This window comes from Opisthocomus hoazin, chromosome 5 (assembly GCF_030867145.1).
Source record: "Opisthocomus hoazin isolate bOpiHoa1 chromosome 5, bOpiHoa1.hap1, whole genome shotgun sequence".
NCBI lineage: Eukaryota > Metazoa > Chordata > Aves > Opisthocomiformes > Opisthocomidae > Opisthocomus > Opisthocomus hoazin.
Genome location: NC_134418.1, coordinates 49351802 through 49366822, shown reverse-complemented (window position 1 = coordinate 49366822; position 15021 = coordinate 49351802). Strand labels below are relative to the sequence as shown.

General features: G+C 40.2%; 1 protein-coding gene across 1 annotated transcript; it reads right to left on the bottom strand.

Moving 5' to 3' along the window:
- Window positions 1-414: 414 nt before the first annotated feature.
- Window positions 415-14679, bottom strand: RASGEF1B (RasGEF domain family member 1B). Its single transcript, XM_075422098.1, is given in 14 exon segments — window positions 415-491; window positions 494-512; window positions 1736-1776; window positions 1779-1814; window positions 2754-2771; window positions 2951-2955; window positions 3155-3207; window positions 3487-3562; window positions 3649-3724; window positions 3727-3859; window positions 6389-6391; window positions 8659-8791; window positions 10424-10551; window positions 14503-14679. Coding segments are annotated over 14 exon segments (975 nt in total).
- Window positions 14680-15021: the final 342 nt, after the last annotated feature.

The window sequence follows — 15021 nt, the reverse complement described above, 5'->3', positions numbered from 1 at the left end:
TAAAATTTAGTACAAGTAGCATCTATAATCACTAATTACTAGCTACCTCATTTCAGTCCTAAGCCTTTCCATCTGTATTACTTGTTGATGAGATAAAATTCTCTTAAAAAAGAAATGAGAGGATGCAAAGTTTTTATTTAAATGTGTTTGTTTAAATAATCAAAGCAATCTGTTAATGTTTGCAGCTTAAAGTCAGCACCAAACTGAACAGGCAGACATGTTCTTTGAGCCACGTGCTTACTTCAAATATTCTATTTACCTTCTTAGCAGCTTACATGTGAAATTTATACATTCTCAGTAAAGAGGGATTCAGTTTTGAGGCTTTTTATTCTTTTTAAAAGCACACCAGGGGTAGATTTGCTGAGTATCAGAATTCCAAGACAAAAGCTTACCATGTAGCTTAACAAGAACATTTCATTTTTGCCCACTGCCAGTCATTTGTAAACAGAGATTCTCTGTGTTGCTATGAGCTGTTAGGAAATTATAGAACTGCTGGAAGGGCCCATCTGATGCTACAGGGCGTGAAAAAACATAAATAATGAGCCAGCGTCATCACAACACAATTCTTTGTGGCTTGAGCAACTATGTTAAAAAGAAAGAGGTCTGCTGATCTACACCATAAATATGGCCTTTTAGAGGGCTGCGGTTTCTCTTTATCTGTTCATTCGACCAGAAGAGAAATTTGTTTTAAAAACAGTTCACTCAGCACAACAAGCGCTCCTATACAAGTTAGGGGCAGGAAAGCAAAGGCAGGCCTAAAGCATCTTCTTTCTCTCACCACAAAAAAGGTAGCTCAGCTTTAATTCAATAGCCAAAATCATGAAACTAAGACAGCAATGAATCTTGGGGCTAATATTCTGGTCTTCCTAGTATGCAGGTTTCTCAGAGCTGATTTAGTTGCAATGGCGAAGTAAGACCAGACACCTAAAAGCTTTTAGTGCCCCCATCTCATTGTTCTGTGACTGACTACTGCACCTCAATTACTAAGACTACGTGGCTCACAAAGCATGACCTTAAGCAGCAAACTCCACCCTGCACAGTAAGGTCAACTGAAATTGGGCTGTAATTTTAAGAGCAACTTTCTGAGCTGTGCAGCCACCCTTGACAAAAGGGAGGCTGTTTTCCACCCAAGCGTGGGAGAGGGAAGTGTGAGGTGGCTACAGCCATCCAGTTTTAATCTGTTGTCATAATACAAGTCAAATTTCCTGAAGATATTAATGAAAATTTCATGCTTGCATCATGTACAAAACATTACATTTTCATTATCTTGCTAATAAATAACCTTAACTGAAAATTGCCGTTTACAGCAGGATAATTAACATGTTGATAAATAATCTTTTTGGTAAATCACAAACTCATATACTGCTGCTCCTACATGATCTTTGGCAAAGGACTCTACTATGTGCAGGTAACTGGCAATAAAGTAGTTCAAGACAAATTCCTGTGAAACAGCAAGGCAGCCACTTTACAGCTCAACCTGATTTCCAACAGCAGAACTGTATCAGGACAATCCACAAAATCCCTCTTAAATATATCTCCCTTTCAAGATGTTTCCTACTTTTTTCCAAAATATCACAAATCAGCTGTACAATTCTTATTACAGGCTTTAGAATTTCCATTAAGAGCACAAATATGGTAAATTAAGGAAGTCATAGTGAAGCCAAACTCACATTTTAGAGCAGTTAAAAGTAAAATGCCATTTACAGCCTAGTGTCCAAATATTGCCCAAGCTTACTGCAAGAATATAAAATTTGGCTGGCTTCACTTTAGCCCAAATTTCTTTAACCAAGACACAGCACTGATGTTCATGCCAGCTTGATGTAAGAGAAAGAAATTGTTGGATTACATAAAAAACAAATCCTTCAAGGAGCTAAGGCTAGTAAGTATTTCTAAAGTAAAGGAGTTATTACCAGTAACAAATACTTTCAACAGAGCTACTCAGAAATCAAGACGCTTCGTTTTTTTGAAATTCCAATGTTAAAAACAACTCTGGAAATGAAATCAAACAGTCTAACAGCTTTTTTTTAGAGCCTACATACATTAACATTTTTTTGATAAAACATTAATAGACGGTAGAAATGTGCAAAATAAGTTTTCCTAACACCATTTCTTATGTATTTCAAGGAAAACTGCACGTATCTATGAAGTTTCACATTTCAAATAAAAACCCAAAATTCCCAATAATTTCCTATCAAATATAAAAAAGATGTGGAATTTTTAAACCACTAGGATATTTATGATGCAGTAGAAACAATAGAAGACATCAATCCTCCATTCTGCAGGAAGAAATTCTATTCCAATTTATCACTGAAGTTGTTATCAAAATGTGGGGATTTAGATCTCTGAAGACTTGCATAGACATGCGTCTATGACTTCTTCCTGAGATGTTGGCTCAGAAAAGCACACAAGCAGACTCGCGGAATCTATCACCCGCTGTAAGTCCTTACAGAATGCTTGAAGGACTTAGGATAGACTTATGCAAACAAACTGAAGTATCTGCTTAAAGCTTCCTTGAATATGAGCAGTGTTTCATTCTTCACTCCTGCGCCATTGATTTAGTAGAGACAACACGTTTTTCCCTCTGCAAGTGTAGAAGGAAAACAGCGCTGTCCACTGTCACATTATGTTCAGCTGTTAACGCCGTACTAACATACTGCTGTCTAACTTTGGGTCATTAGCCCCAACATTTTGATTGGATTCTCCCTTTCCTAACAAATGCTATTAGTTCTATAAGTATCTTGCACAATTCCCACAACACGTCTCAGAGTTGCCTAAAAAGGAGTACACAGGAGTTTTAGTCATTGCTACCTATAATATAATTTTCAGAGACAGTCTTACTGAACATCAGATTGTGAATTTGAATCATTCTATTATGTTTGCCAGTTATAGGGAGGATAGTAATTCAAGTTTCAACTGCCTGACTTTGGCAGAGTTTATTTACAGCGCATACGTCGTCTAGAAAACAGCACTCAAGGAAATGATAAATCTTGCACGGTTATCTAAAAGCATTGCATCTTTGCCTTTCATGTCACATAGATATAGAGCTCACTGCCCCCTTTTTGTAAGTAGTTCTCTACCTGAAAACTTTCCCAATTACCAGTTTTCTGCAAAGAGTTTAATTTACTAAAAAGAACAGATGTTGAAAATGACTAACGTAAAAGCCGAAGTTAAAATCTGCTTTGTCCAGCTGTACACCACACAGGTGGCCTGGAGAAAACATTCACAGGATTAAGTACTCCCTTAGCTTAAAGCAGAAAAAACAGCAATGTGTTAATTTAATTAAATCTGTTGGCTGAGCTCTGGAGCTCCAGGAGTTGCCCTCCAGAAAGAAAAAGCACAAACAAAATTTTTAAGAGTCTTTTCACTTTAAAACTCATTTCTACTTGTCCTCATTTATTGCTGGACGTCACTTCCAATCTCATGGGGAACGAGCTCCAGGATGTTGCATGCCGCATTTCAGAGCTGCTCCAGATCAGCTCCAATTACCTTGTCATTATCCAAAAGCTCGTTTTGCACAAACTCCTGGACAAAGTCTTCTTGTCCAATATAATTGAGTCTCTCCTAAAGAAAACACACAAGCAGCCAAGTCATATCCTATTTCAAAAAGAGGGCAAGAATGATATCATACTTGAAGAATCACAACTCCCAAGTTCTATGTGTGTCAGCTGCTGAGCTAACATGTAGAGATCATTGCACACTGTGATTATGTCCCTCTGGATGGACTGGGCTTTGTCTTTATAACTCTAAGGCAATCTGTGGATGTGGCATTAATTTTTGCAAATGCTTCCTCATACTGTCTAAGAGTGGTGATCTTCCGAACGAGGTTCTGGAGAGGCTGCTCCAAGTTCTTCCCGTACATCTGTCACAAAGTGAAAAAAACGGGAGACATTTTCAAAATGTGAGAGGATAGTATTAAAGTTTGCATTACACCAAAACAGATTGCGGATGATTCCTGTATTTGTTGTCGAGATATGATCAACTATGTTATTTTCTAACATTGGCGTTTCATCAGACCAAAGGGAATCCAGTTGTGTATTTAAACACTGATTGTCTCACAGATTCAGTAGTGACATTGTTATCTCAAGCAGCAGCAGAAAAGACAAGTACAATCTACACTGTATGGAAAGTACCACCACTCACCGGACAAAAGAGAATAAATCAAAATTCTCCATCTTCTCCTGCTTAAGAGCACAGAAAAAAAAAGTCATTCAATAATGAAAAAAGGGCCTGTTTCTCTCTGAAGCAAATCAAAGCCAGTTTCACTGAAGTCAGAGTTAAAACTTGCAGTAAATCTGAGAAAAGGGAGAAGATAATAAAGCCATCTCTCTTTTCTTTCACCTTGTAGGCCTTTCCATGTAGCGATTTCAGTTACCAGGAGTGAAAAATTTAAGTACGAGAAGGACTCGACTTTTAATTAGATAGATCTGTGTGACAGACCCCAAGGCGGTTTCTCTTCCAATTTCCAGATAGCATCCTAATGCCATTAAAGCAGTGCTAAAGGGCTGAAAAAAGGAGCATCCAATACACACTAGCACAGTATGGTGTGATCCCTCCAAGGCAGTAATGTTTCCTGTATTCTAATATATTTGTCATTCCCTCCAAAGCTGCCATTCGTATGGATTTCAAAATTTACTCAAGCACTACAGGACTATCTTGGTTCAGATTCTAGAAGTCAGTTTTGTTCCACAAAGGCTGAATTTGTGTTGTTGCTCGGTAAATACTTTCTTTCTGCTTAGATGTATTTTGATTTTCTAGACAAATACAAAAGCATAATTTTTCACCAGGGTGGCTTAGGAGATAACGATCTCAAGTGTTTAAAGAAAAGAATCTACATTTTTCTGTAGGAAGACACAGAAGTATTACTTCAAGTGCTTCCATTCCTTAACCAATGTTAGGTGACGTACACAGAACCTTGCTTCACTGATGCATTCCCTTCCAAATTCTTTAAAATTTCACTTAAGAGAACTTTATAAAGCATTTTCTTACGCAGCTGGTAATGTTATCAAAAAGGCCTTAGTATAGTTAGAACAGCAGGACTTTGTTTCTTATGTCGGACAAGATGTAGGAATGTGTTTGAAACCTTTGCCTTCAAGAATCCAAGAAGAGCCTTTAAATCAAGGGAACTGTCCTTGTAGTGAATAAAACACGCTGAGAAGATTGCTTGTCACTGCTTAGTTTTGGCTGGTTCTGGCTGAAAAGTAGTGTCTGAAAGTAACCTATCCTTCCTTATAATACATTTTAATACTAAAAATCACACCACCTGGGGAAAGACACCGGAACCCCTGCTCTTTGAACATGGGCAGTGTGAGAATGCTGACCAAGCGTTGTGTAGATGATGTAACCAGTGAGCAGCATAGGACAGCCCCATGGGCTGAAAATTTTGACAAGAAACTGATTAAAGAAACGCCTGCTTCGATACGTGGTGTGCACGCTAGGAGGAAATCTCCCCATGTATCCGGCTGTGTAATAAAGAATGCTCGCTTTGAAAAATTCCCAAATGAGTTTTAGAGAGTCTTTGTTTTTGCCAACTTAAGGTACCAGTAATCAACAGCGAACGGAAGAAACATCTAAAATAGGTTGAAATCTGGCTGCTGGTGAAAATCATGTAATAATAAGTGGATTGAGCTTCAAAGCAAAAAACAAACCTTGACTGAATTTGTGATTTATGCCAACTAGGAACTGACAAAAAATCAGGGAGAAAACTGGTGAAGATACAAAGCTGAACCACCAAATTCTGTTGTAACCGTTTATCTACCTGGAAAACCGCAGAGAAAAGTCGAACTGGCACAGATACCCTGATTTCTTTTCTTTCACATCTGATCTAACAACTTTAGAATCATCACTCTGTCCAGTGATGAGATAAAACCCTCTCAGCCCGAAGGCAGAAGGAAATGCCAGTTTCCTCCCACACTTCATAAGCATGCAAAAACAACATCCCTCTTCTCCTCTGAGCCTGAGTCTCCTCTTGAGCAAGGGCGCAGTGACTTCAAGGCATTCTGTGTGAGGATAAGCATGTACTGCCCTTTGCACCCACAACAAGTATTTGTTGTTGGGCCATTACTTAATCTCATGCATTTTTAAAATATCATATGTACATATATTTAACAACACAACAATAAACTCTCATAATATGTCTTTTATCAATTAGATACTAATTTGATTGCACTATGGCTACCAGACCATATGGTCTTCCTCTAAATTAGGTTTATCTTTTCCACCTGTTTGTCCCACAGTCTCATTTTCGATTTTATATTCACACTGACAATGTTGGTATTTATTTCAAAACATCGAAGAATTCCACAGCATGGGACAAAGAGATGGGACACTTCACCTCGAGCTCAGCCCTTTGTGTCCGTCCTGCACAGATAGTGACTTGAAGTACTACTACCTGCTATTTATGAAATAGCATATATTAAATGAGTTTCCACAGTCAATCTCACTATGTTGTAACACGAAGGAAAAAAAAAAAAAAAGAAGAGGAGAGATCAGTGCAACCTTGGGCTGCACATGGAAAGACATCAGGATACAGGACATGGCTTTGATGTGAGTGCATACACTCGCCAAGTGTTTCACAGAAAAAGCCACTAATAAGTGTTTTTGTGGAAGTAATCAAGAAATGGGAGGCAAAGGCCGATGGCAAAGTTTTCAAAAGATGTACCTTGAAACAAAGGTCGGTTAACAGGCAAAAGGGACTAGAACAACAAGAAATAACTCATGAGCATGATGACCTCTCAGGACACAAGGGATGGAAAAGTGGAAGGAATAGAATTAAATTGAGGGAAAAGAAGGGGATAAAAATAACCCACCAAGGTTTTTCCAGAGACGTTTCTTTTCATGGACCACTATTTTAGCATGGTGAATGGTGTTAGACTCTTTCTGATAGCTCTTAACAGCACTGGAGCACAATAATTTCTGAAGTGCATAAGAAGTTATAAGTAGAAGAGCTGTTGTGAACAGGAATAGGAAACACTACATCTTTTGTGTCCTTCAAGGTAATGACTTGCACAAATTCAAGCAATCTATAGAAAAGCAAGTTGCCATTTACTGTTCCAAGCAGTTCACGACAATGCAAGTCATTTTACTGCAGTGCTTGCTTTCCCTTTTTCTCTCTAAAGGAAAACTCAAAGTCAAAAAAACCTCAAAGCTAGAGCTAGAAAAGATCTATAGCTCAATACCAGAGTAAGGTTGTTCTCTAGACCCCCATTTTCTAGCAGTTTGTATATCTGCCTTTGCCCTAAATAGATGATTTCACAGTTTAAAGGTCTCTACTGCCAGAAACGTCAATGCAGACCACACTTCTCTGATGCCATTTCATTCTTGCTCCACCAACTCAGCTTAACCCACCCTAAATTGCTGAGCTCCCTTTTTGTGCCAGTGGGTATTTTTCAAGTGGGTGTGAGTCCTCAAATCTTATTAGTGTTCTATGATCTGAACGCCAGTTTTCTATCTTCCTATTCAGGTTACCAAGAAACAAAGCAACAGTGCAGAAACACTTTTGAAGGAAAGGTGCCTCCTGGCAACCCTACTGTGAAGGCAAACATATTGCCTCTCCACAGTCCAAAGTCCCCTGTACCTATCTTGCATCTACTCTAAGACTACACATCAAATTTGGTATCATTTCCATTTGTATTCCACACTATGTCTCAGTCTGTAGTTCCATCTTCTTTTGTCCCTCCTGACTTTCACAACATCAAAGCATATTTCAGCTTAGATTTTTTCTCTTTCATCCTCTTTTACAGTCTCTCAAGAGCTTTCCAGACATCTGACAGCACTAACAGCTCCTCCCACTAAAGCTTACCTACATGCTTGTTAACAGACAGTTTGCTACCTCACTGGCATAATTATTCAAAAGCTTACATAAGGCACACTAGACACTCGATGCTATTTATCAATTGCTCTTTGCTTTTAGAGTTCTTCGAAAAGCAACTCTGCTGTCTTTTTGATCTTATTGTCATGCCAGCTACACATGATCTGCTTATTGAAACCTTGTCAACTACCTTCTCACGAAGTGAATATAAGCCTCAGCTTTTGGCTGAGTTTATTTCATTACTGGTAAGACAAACATCCATTAAGCATCAAAATATTTCGTAATACCTCTGTGAAACTTTACTTCCATCTGAGAACTGGGACTCCTCCAACTCCATATCTGTTGCTTTAAGCTCAAGACGATACTTCCTTGTCCAGTTTTCTTTTGGAAACTGTTTTGCAATCCTTCTGTAACTCTTCCACTGACCTACAGGTCAGAAGCCCGATTCCAGCACAACTTACTCAAAAATGAAAGAAATTACAAACACTGGTAATTTGGATTTCTCAGACATGCAAGGCTTCCCAGTGTCTTAACTATGTTCTATGAAGTAGAATCACTAAAACAAAAAATATTAACAACGACTAAGTTGCGTCTGTCTGCAAAATGAGCAGTTTTACTCTGAGTTTAGGGATGGAGTGAACTTTGCCGTTGCTCTGAAAAGGATCTGCTTATACTGTATGTTTTCTTCCTAGGCCTCAGTACCAGACATAACTTTTTGCCTACCAGCACATTCATAATAAGTTAGGTCAGTCACACAGAGCCAAACCATGTAATGAAGAACAACTAGCCTGCAGTATCAAAGCATTAAAGGAACGCCTTACTATCCAATATTTTGTTCTCAGACGAATTACCTCATCATCACTGGCTATACTTTGTGCCAACTCCATTAATTTCCTCACCATTCTTTCATCTCGGAAATCATAAGGAAATGTCTCTGTCCATTCAGTCAACAACAGCAGTATTTTGGGTGCAATTTTTAATATCCTGTCGTATTTGAAAACAGTAAGGAGGAATGTTACGTGTATCAGCAATACAGCACTTATCTAAACCAAAGGAAACAGCATTCACTTCTGTAATATACTGAGCAGCATAAGGCTATTGAAAGTCAGTTAAAATTTTAAGCTTAATTTAACTCAGCATCACAGTACAGGTCAGAGCCATTATCCATTGAAGCCAATGATCAGACTCTCATTGGCTTACCTGACCTGGAAATTAGGCCCCAGGTAGGTGTAAATCTTACAGTGATTCACCTTATTATCAGGAGTGTCTCAGTGCAAAGGATTTATTAGTGTTTCCTTAACTTGTGGATAACTCTCAAAAATGAAAATGATAAGCTCCACTTCTGCCAAGACTTATGCATACCTCATAGTGAGAAAGAAGTGGAATTATTCAAGTGTTTTAATTTGTATTATTTTCTACAAGGGTGGAATTTCTATCCAAATGTCCACTTCCTGCCCCCTTTCAACTCTAGACATGACAAACAGAAACACCGATGCACTCCCATGCAAAGGGGCTAGGAATCTAAGCCACTCTGCAAAGACTGTAGCAAGAGTGTAACTTAAGCACGCAAGACAGGTCAGTGTAATTCCCACTGACATACTTCGTTCATCTTTAGGTCTTGATGCCGTGAAAAGCTGGAATTGAAGACTCAGTAGTCAGAAGAATGTTAAGAAGTTATTCTTTATTGTGGTGCCAGGCACACGGAGGCTCTCCCCTCCAAACGTGGGCGCCAAACACTTTGTCATTTCAGGTTGAATACAATCACAAAATATATTCATTATATTTCCGAGAAATGCTTAGTTCGTAACTTTACCAAGAACTAAATAGCATATGTTAATATCTTTCATGCATGTCTGTTAGTATCCTCGGGTGGTCTTTGGGTGTCCTAAGATGAAGGCTTATACTCTTCATCACAGTGTTCACTAGTTGACATTTGTTTCTGCACAAAATCAGTTCTAAGATCAGCATACCATGTCCTTCCAGGTTGTTTTGCTCTGGTCTTGTTGCCTTCTTGGTGCCTCTTTACCTCTGTGACTTGATGCATCTGCCCTCCCAAGTCTGAGCTGTCCAAATAACATTATTTAGGAGTCTCTCAATCTTAGACCTTTCCGATTCCTCCCCAAAACAACATGTCAAATTTGTCTAAGTAGTGTTATTTAGGAGCCTCTTTATCTTAGAGCTTTCCTGTCTTCTCAAAACAGCATGGATCTACTTTAGTTTAATTACAAACACTCTAGTAAGTGGAAATTTTAAATTTACGGATATCAGTCTTTCCAACATTTTGGCATTTTATGGCAAGATATTCAGAACTCTGAAACAAAAGCAACCACTGCACGGCCAGTGCAGGATACGCCCTTAACAGAAAACACTTTTATTTCTGGCCCATGTATTGATAAAACAAACAACAACAGCAGCAACAGTCTTCATGGAGGACACGCTGAGCAGTGTGGAAATTTCCCACGAATGCCATTGAACAAAGGGTCAAATTCTATTTGCCAATATCAGGTTTTCAATCTGTTTAATCCTATTGAGGACTCCCTTGACTAGAAAAACTTTGCTGTGGGCAGGGTAGAGACATTTGACTGGAACTAACAGGAGTCGCTGAGACTAAGAGACCTTACCTTGTCCAGGCCAGGCTCACTTAGTCTCTGCTGCTAAAGGCACAGATGTCATACTTTGGCCATGAGGTCCTACGGGTGCATGAATAGGCGTGAACTGAGAAGGAAGGTGAAAATGTATGTCCTCTGCAAAACAAAGGAAGCTGGCATAAACTAACAACAGTTTTATTCTCAAAGTGCATTCCGGACAAATCAGTTCCTAACACTTTAGTATCTGCAGAAGAAAACTGCCTGCAGCTGTGCCAAGTGCTATTAAAACGGCAGTAAGCATTTAATATAACACTTACTCCAGAATCAGTGTTATAATTTTGTTCTAGACCCAAATTATGCAGGATTTAAGCAAAAGCAGTCAGGGTAGGGCTGTTTTAGCACTCCTACTGCACAAAGCCTTATTACAAGCTCAGTATCTAAATTTACTCAGAATAAAATTTCAACTCGTCTTCTCCTGCTCTATAGCAAACATTTGAGAGAGCCATGACAAGATTATGTAACTTTTTCTAGACAGACAGCGGACTAAAATTCATGCTGCAAGTCCAAGCTACTTAGAATACCAACAGAGAAATCTCGTCTTCTTCCACATTGCTAAAGAAAGTAAACAGTCTTCAGAAAAAGGACAAAAAAGAAGCCTGTTGATGAGATTGTTGAGCTGACTGTTTCGCCCCATACACCACCTTTACTATACTGTGCTTGTCTGACCTCAGTAAACTGCACACTATGACAATGTACTTCTTTTAAGAATCCCCAAATACTGTTCATTTCTTACAGTATTGCTTGTCTTCTTGGTGAAAGCGGAAGGAACTACATAGCATAATTGTATAGAATAAAATTTAGTAACTCATTCTAACTTACAAGAGGAAGCCCCTCATTTGTCTTTGATTTTCCATATGTCATGATTTGAACTCATTGTGAGAGGATATTCAAAATATCCACTCCACTCCTCACACTGCCAGTAGTAAAGTATCTTAGGCACCCACGGGAAATATTCTACAATGTTCTGTTTCTAGGTACTTGGAATAAATTATCCTGTTTGACACTGGTGTCTAAATTACTATGTGTTTAAAATTAACATTAAGCATTAATGGATAAGTATTGGCTCAAGCACAGTCCTGTGCTGCTGACAAAAGTTAAAAGAGGATCTGTTCTTGGAAATGTGACTAGATCTTTGATAATAACAGAAGCTGAATACAAGCAGAGTTAGGTCTTCAGCAGGAGCCTTTCAACAAGCAGATATGCAGTTTCATCAGCCCTCAGTAATCCCCAACTGCACGCCGACCTTTTAGATATCATTTTTCTTTTCTAAGACTTATATAAAATATCTTAACAGACGCATCTAAGACAAGACAAAAAATTCTCAGATGACAAATGTCCTGTTCTCATGTCCAGATTTTGCTGATTCCTAACAGTGCGATAATAGTTCAACACTTCAGTTGCTAATTGTAAGATAAATGTGGACCTCAGATGAGCAATGGGAAATATAGATTAAAACTACTTTTTAACTAAACATATTCACCTTGTCATGCCAGTGGTCATGCTTTTGTCTTCAGCTTGCCTGACAGATTTGTAAGGGTCAAGGGTACACAGAATCCATTAAACAGAAAGCCACTTTAGGTACATACTTATCATAAATGAGTCACCAGTGTTTCATATGTCACAACAGAAGAAATAAAGAATCAGATTTCCTAGTTAGGTGAGTTATTGCATGCTGCTCTCACATGTGGTATATGTTTATCCCATCATAGCTTGTCAGTTACTTTAACCTCTTCCTCAGCATTTGATATGACAACTGCTTTTGCTGCATTTTCCCTGTTTTGGCTGCGATAGAGTTAACTTCCCTCCCACCAGCTGCTGAGTTTTGGAATAAGTACATGAAGCCTGTTGATAACACTGATGTTCTCAGGCGTTGCTAAGAAATCAAGGACTTTTGCAGTTTCCCATCTTTGGCTAATGAGCAGATGTGCAGGAGCAAGGAGGAATCACAGCCAGGCAGCAATACAGGCTTGCCAATGGAAATATTCCAAACCATAGACAACATGCTCAGTTTACAAAAGGGTCTGGCCAAAGGGCAGGAATCTCTCTTTTCTGGAAATTGCAAGTATCCTTTTTTCTTGGGAGTTAAAATTTTTGTCTTTTCTTTTTCTAAATAAAAGTTTCTCACACTTTTTTAGTTTGATCTTTTTTAAGGAGTTCCAGAAAAATTCACGCAATCCACAACTTCTGTTTTCCATGATCACTGCTTGGGGACTGGCTGTCAGGTAGTGAGAAAAAAAATTGTATTGTTTAGAATAGAATCATAGAATGGTATGGGTTGGAAGGGACCTTACAGATCATCTAGTTTCAACCCTCTTGCCAAGAGCAGGGACATATTCCACTACACCAGGCTGCTCAGAGCTCCATCCAACCTGGCCTTTAACACCACCTCCCCCACAGGGAGGGGGCATCCACTACTGCTCTGGGCAACCTCATACAGTGTTTCACCACCCTCACATTAACTAATTTCTTCCTAATATCTAATCTAAATCTCTCCTCTTTTAGTTTGAAGCCATCCCCCTTGTTCTATCACTACAAACCCTTGTAAAAAAGCCCCTCTCCATCCTTCCTGTAGGCCCTCTTCAGGCACTGGAAGGATGCTATAAGGTAACCCCAGAGCCTTCCCTTCTCCAGGCTGAACAACCCCAACTCTCTCAGCCTGTCCTCGTAGGAGAGGTACTCCAGACCTCTGATCATCTTCGTGGCCTTCCTCTGGACCTGCTCCAATACATCCATGGCCTTCCTGTGCTAATGCTCCAGAGCTGGACACAGTACTCCAGGTGGGGTCTCACAAGAGTGGAGTAAAGGGGCAGAATCACCGCCCTCGACCTGCTGGCCATGCTTCTCTTGATGCAGCCCAGGATATGACAGGCTTTCTGGGCTGAAAGCGCACATTGCTGGCTCATGTTGAGCTTCTCATCCAGCAGCACCCACAAGTCCTCCTCCTCAGGGCTGCTCATGCAGGCACACCTCTGCAGCTTGTCAAAGTCCCTCTCAATGGCATCCCTGCCCTTCAGCATATCAGCCACACCACACAGCTTGGTGCCGTCGCCAAACTTGTTGAGCGTGCACTCAGTCCCACTGTCCATGTCACTGACAAAGATATTGAACAGCACCAGCCCCAGTACCAACGCCTGAGGCACACCACTTGTCTCCACCTGGATATGGAGCCATTGACTGCAACTCTCTGAGTGCGTCCATCGAGCCAGTTCCTTATCCAAGGAGTGGTCCATCTGTCAAATCCATGTCCTTCCAATTTAGACACAAGGACATCATACAGGACAGTGTCAAATTCCTTGAACAAGTCCAGATTCAAGAAGTCAGTTGCCCGCCCTTTGTCCACCAACGCTGTAACCCCATCATAGAAGGATACCAAGTTGGTCAGGCACAATTTGCCCTCGGTGAAGCCACGACGGCTGTCCCTAGTAACCTCCTTGTTATTCATGTGCCTTCGCATGGTTTCAAGCAGGATCTGCTCCACTATCTTGCCAGGCACAGAGGTGAGACTGACTGGCCTGTAGTTCCACGGGTCTTCCTTTTTCCCATCTTAAAAAAGGGGGTGATTTTGCCCCTTCTCCAGTCAGTGGGAACCTCACCAGACCGCCACGATCTCTCAAATATGATGGAGAGTGGTCGGGCAAATTAGTCCGCAGTTCCCTCAGGACCTGCGGCTACACCTCCTCAGGCCCCATGGACTTGTGCACCTTCAGATTCCATGGGAAGTCTTGAACCTGGTCTTCTCCTACAGTGGGCAGTTCTTCATTCTCCCAGTCCCTGCCTTTGCCTTCTGCAAACTTGTCTATTTTGCGTATTCTTCATTATTATTAGTATTACTATTAATTAATATTCGTGTTTTCCTATTGAAATGTCTTTATGTCAACCCACGAGTTTTTCTCTATTTTTCCCTTTCTTCTCCCCATCCAGCTGGGGGGGAGGAGTGAGTGAGCAGCTACATGGTCCTGACTGCGAGCTACTGGGTTGAACCACAAAGTTCCCCTTTGCAAGATGCATCAGGCCTTGCTATATAGTCAACTGGATGTATAGATGTACATCAGGATAGTAATAGACATTGGGTACCAATTGCTGCATCAGAGCTTCCAAAGACCCTGACAGGATGTTGTTGTCATGGTAACAGAGCCCTCCACAGTGGTCCTCTTTTGACTGATACAGGTTCCTGTTGTAGCTGCTGCTGTGCAACATAGCTGCAAAGGGAGGCATCCATGGCATACTTTCCTGAGGAGACACACAAAACATGCGGGATAATTACCAGGAGGTGCAACAGAAGAGGCTTTCTACACTGCACTATTGTTGTAAAATAGGACAGGAGATGTACAGGGAGGATATGTGATACATAAGAATGATAAGAAACGTCACGAAGATTAAGCAGAAACGAAGGACCAGTTCTACAGCCCCGAAGAAGCACCAGTGATCACCAAAGACCCCCGCAGGAAACCTCACTGGCATGCGATATGACTATGCAAATATGATAATTAGTTCCAGGAAACAGAAAAAATACTTATGATCATTCCAGGAAACTTAATGCACATGCATGTAACTGGGTGATACAAG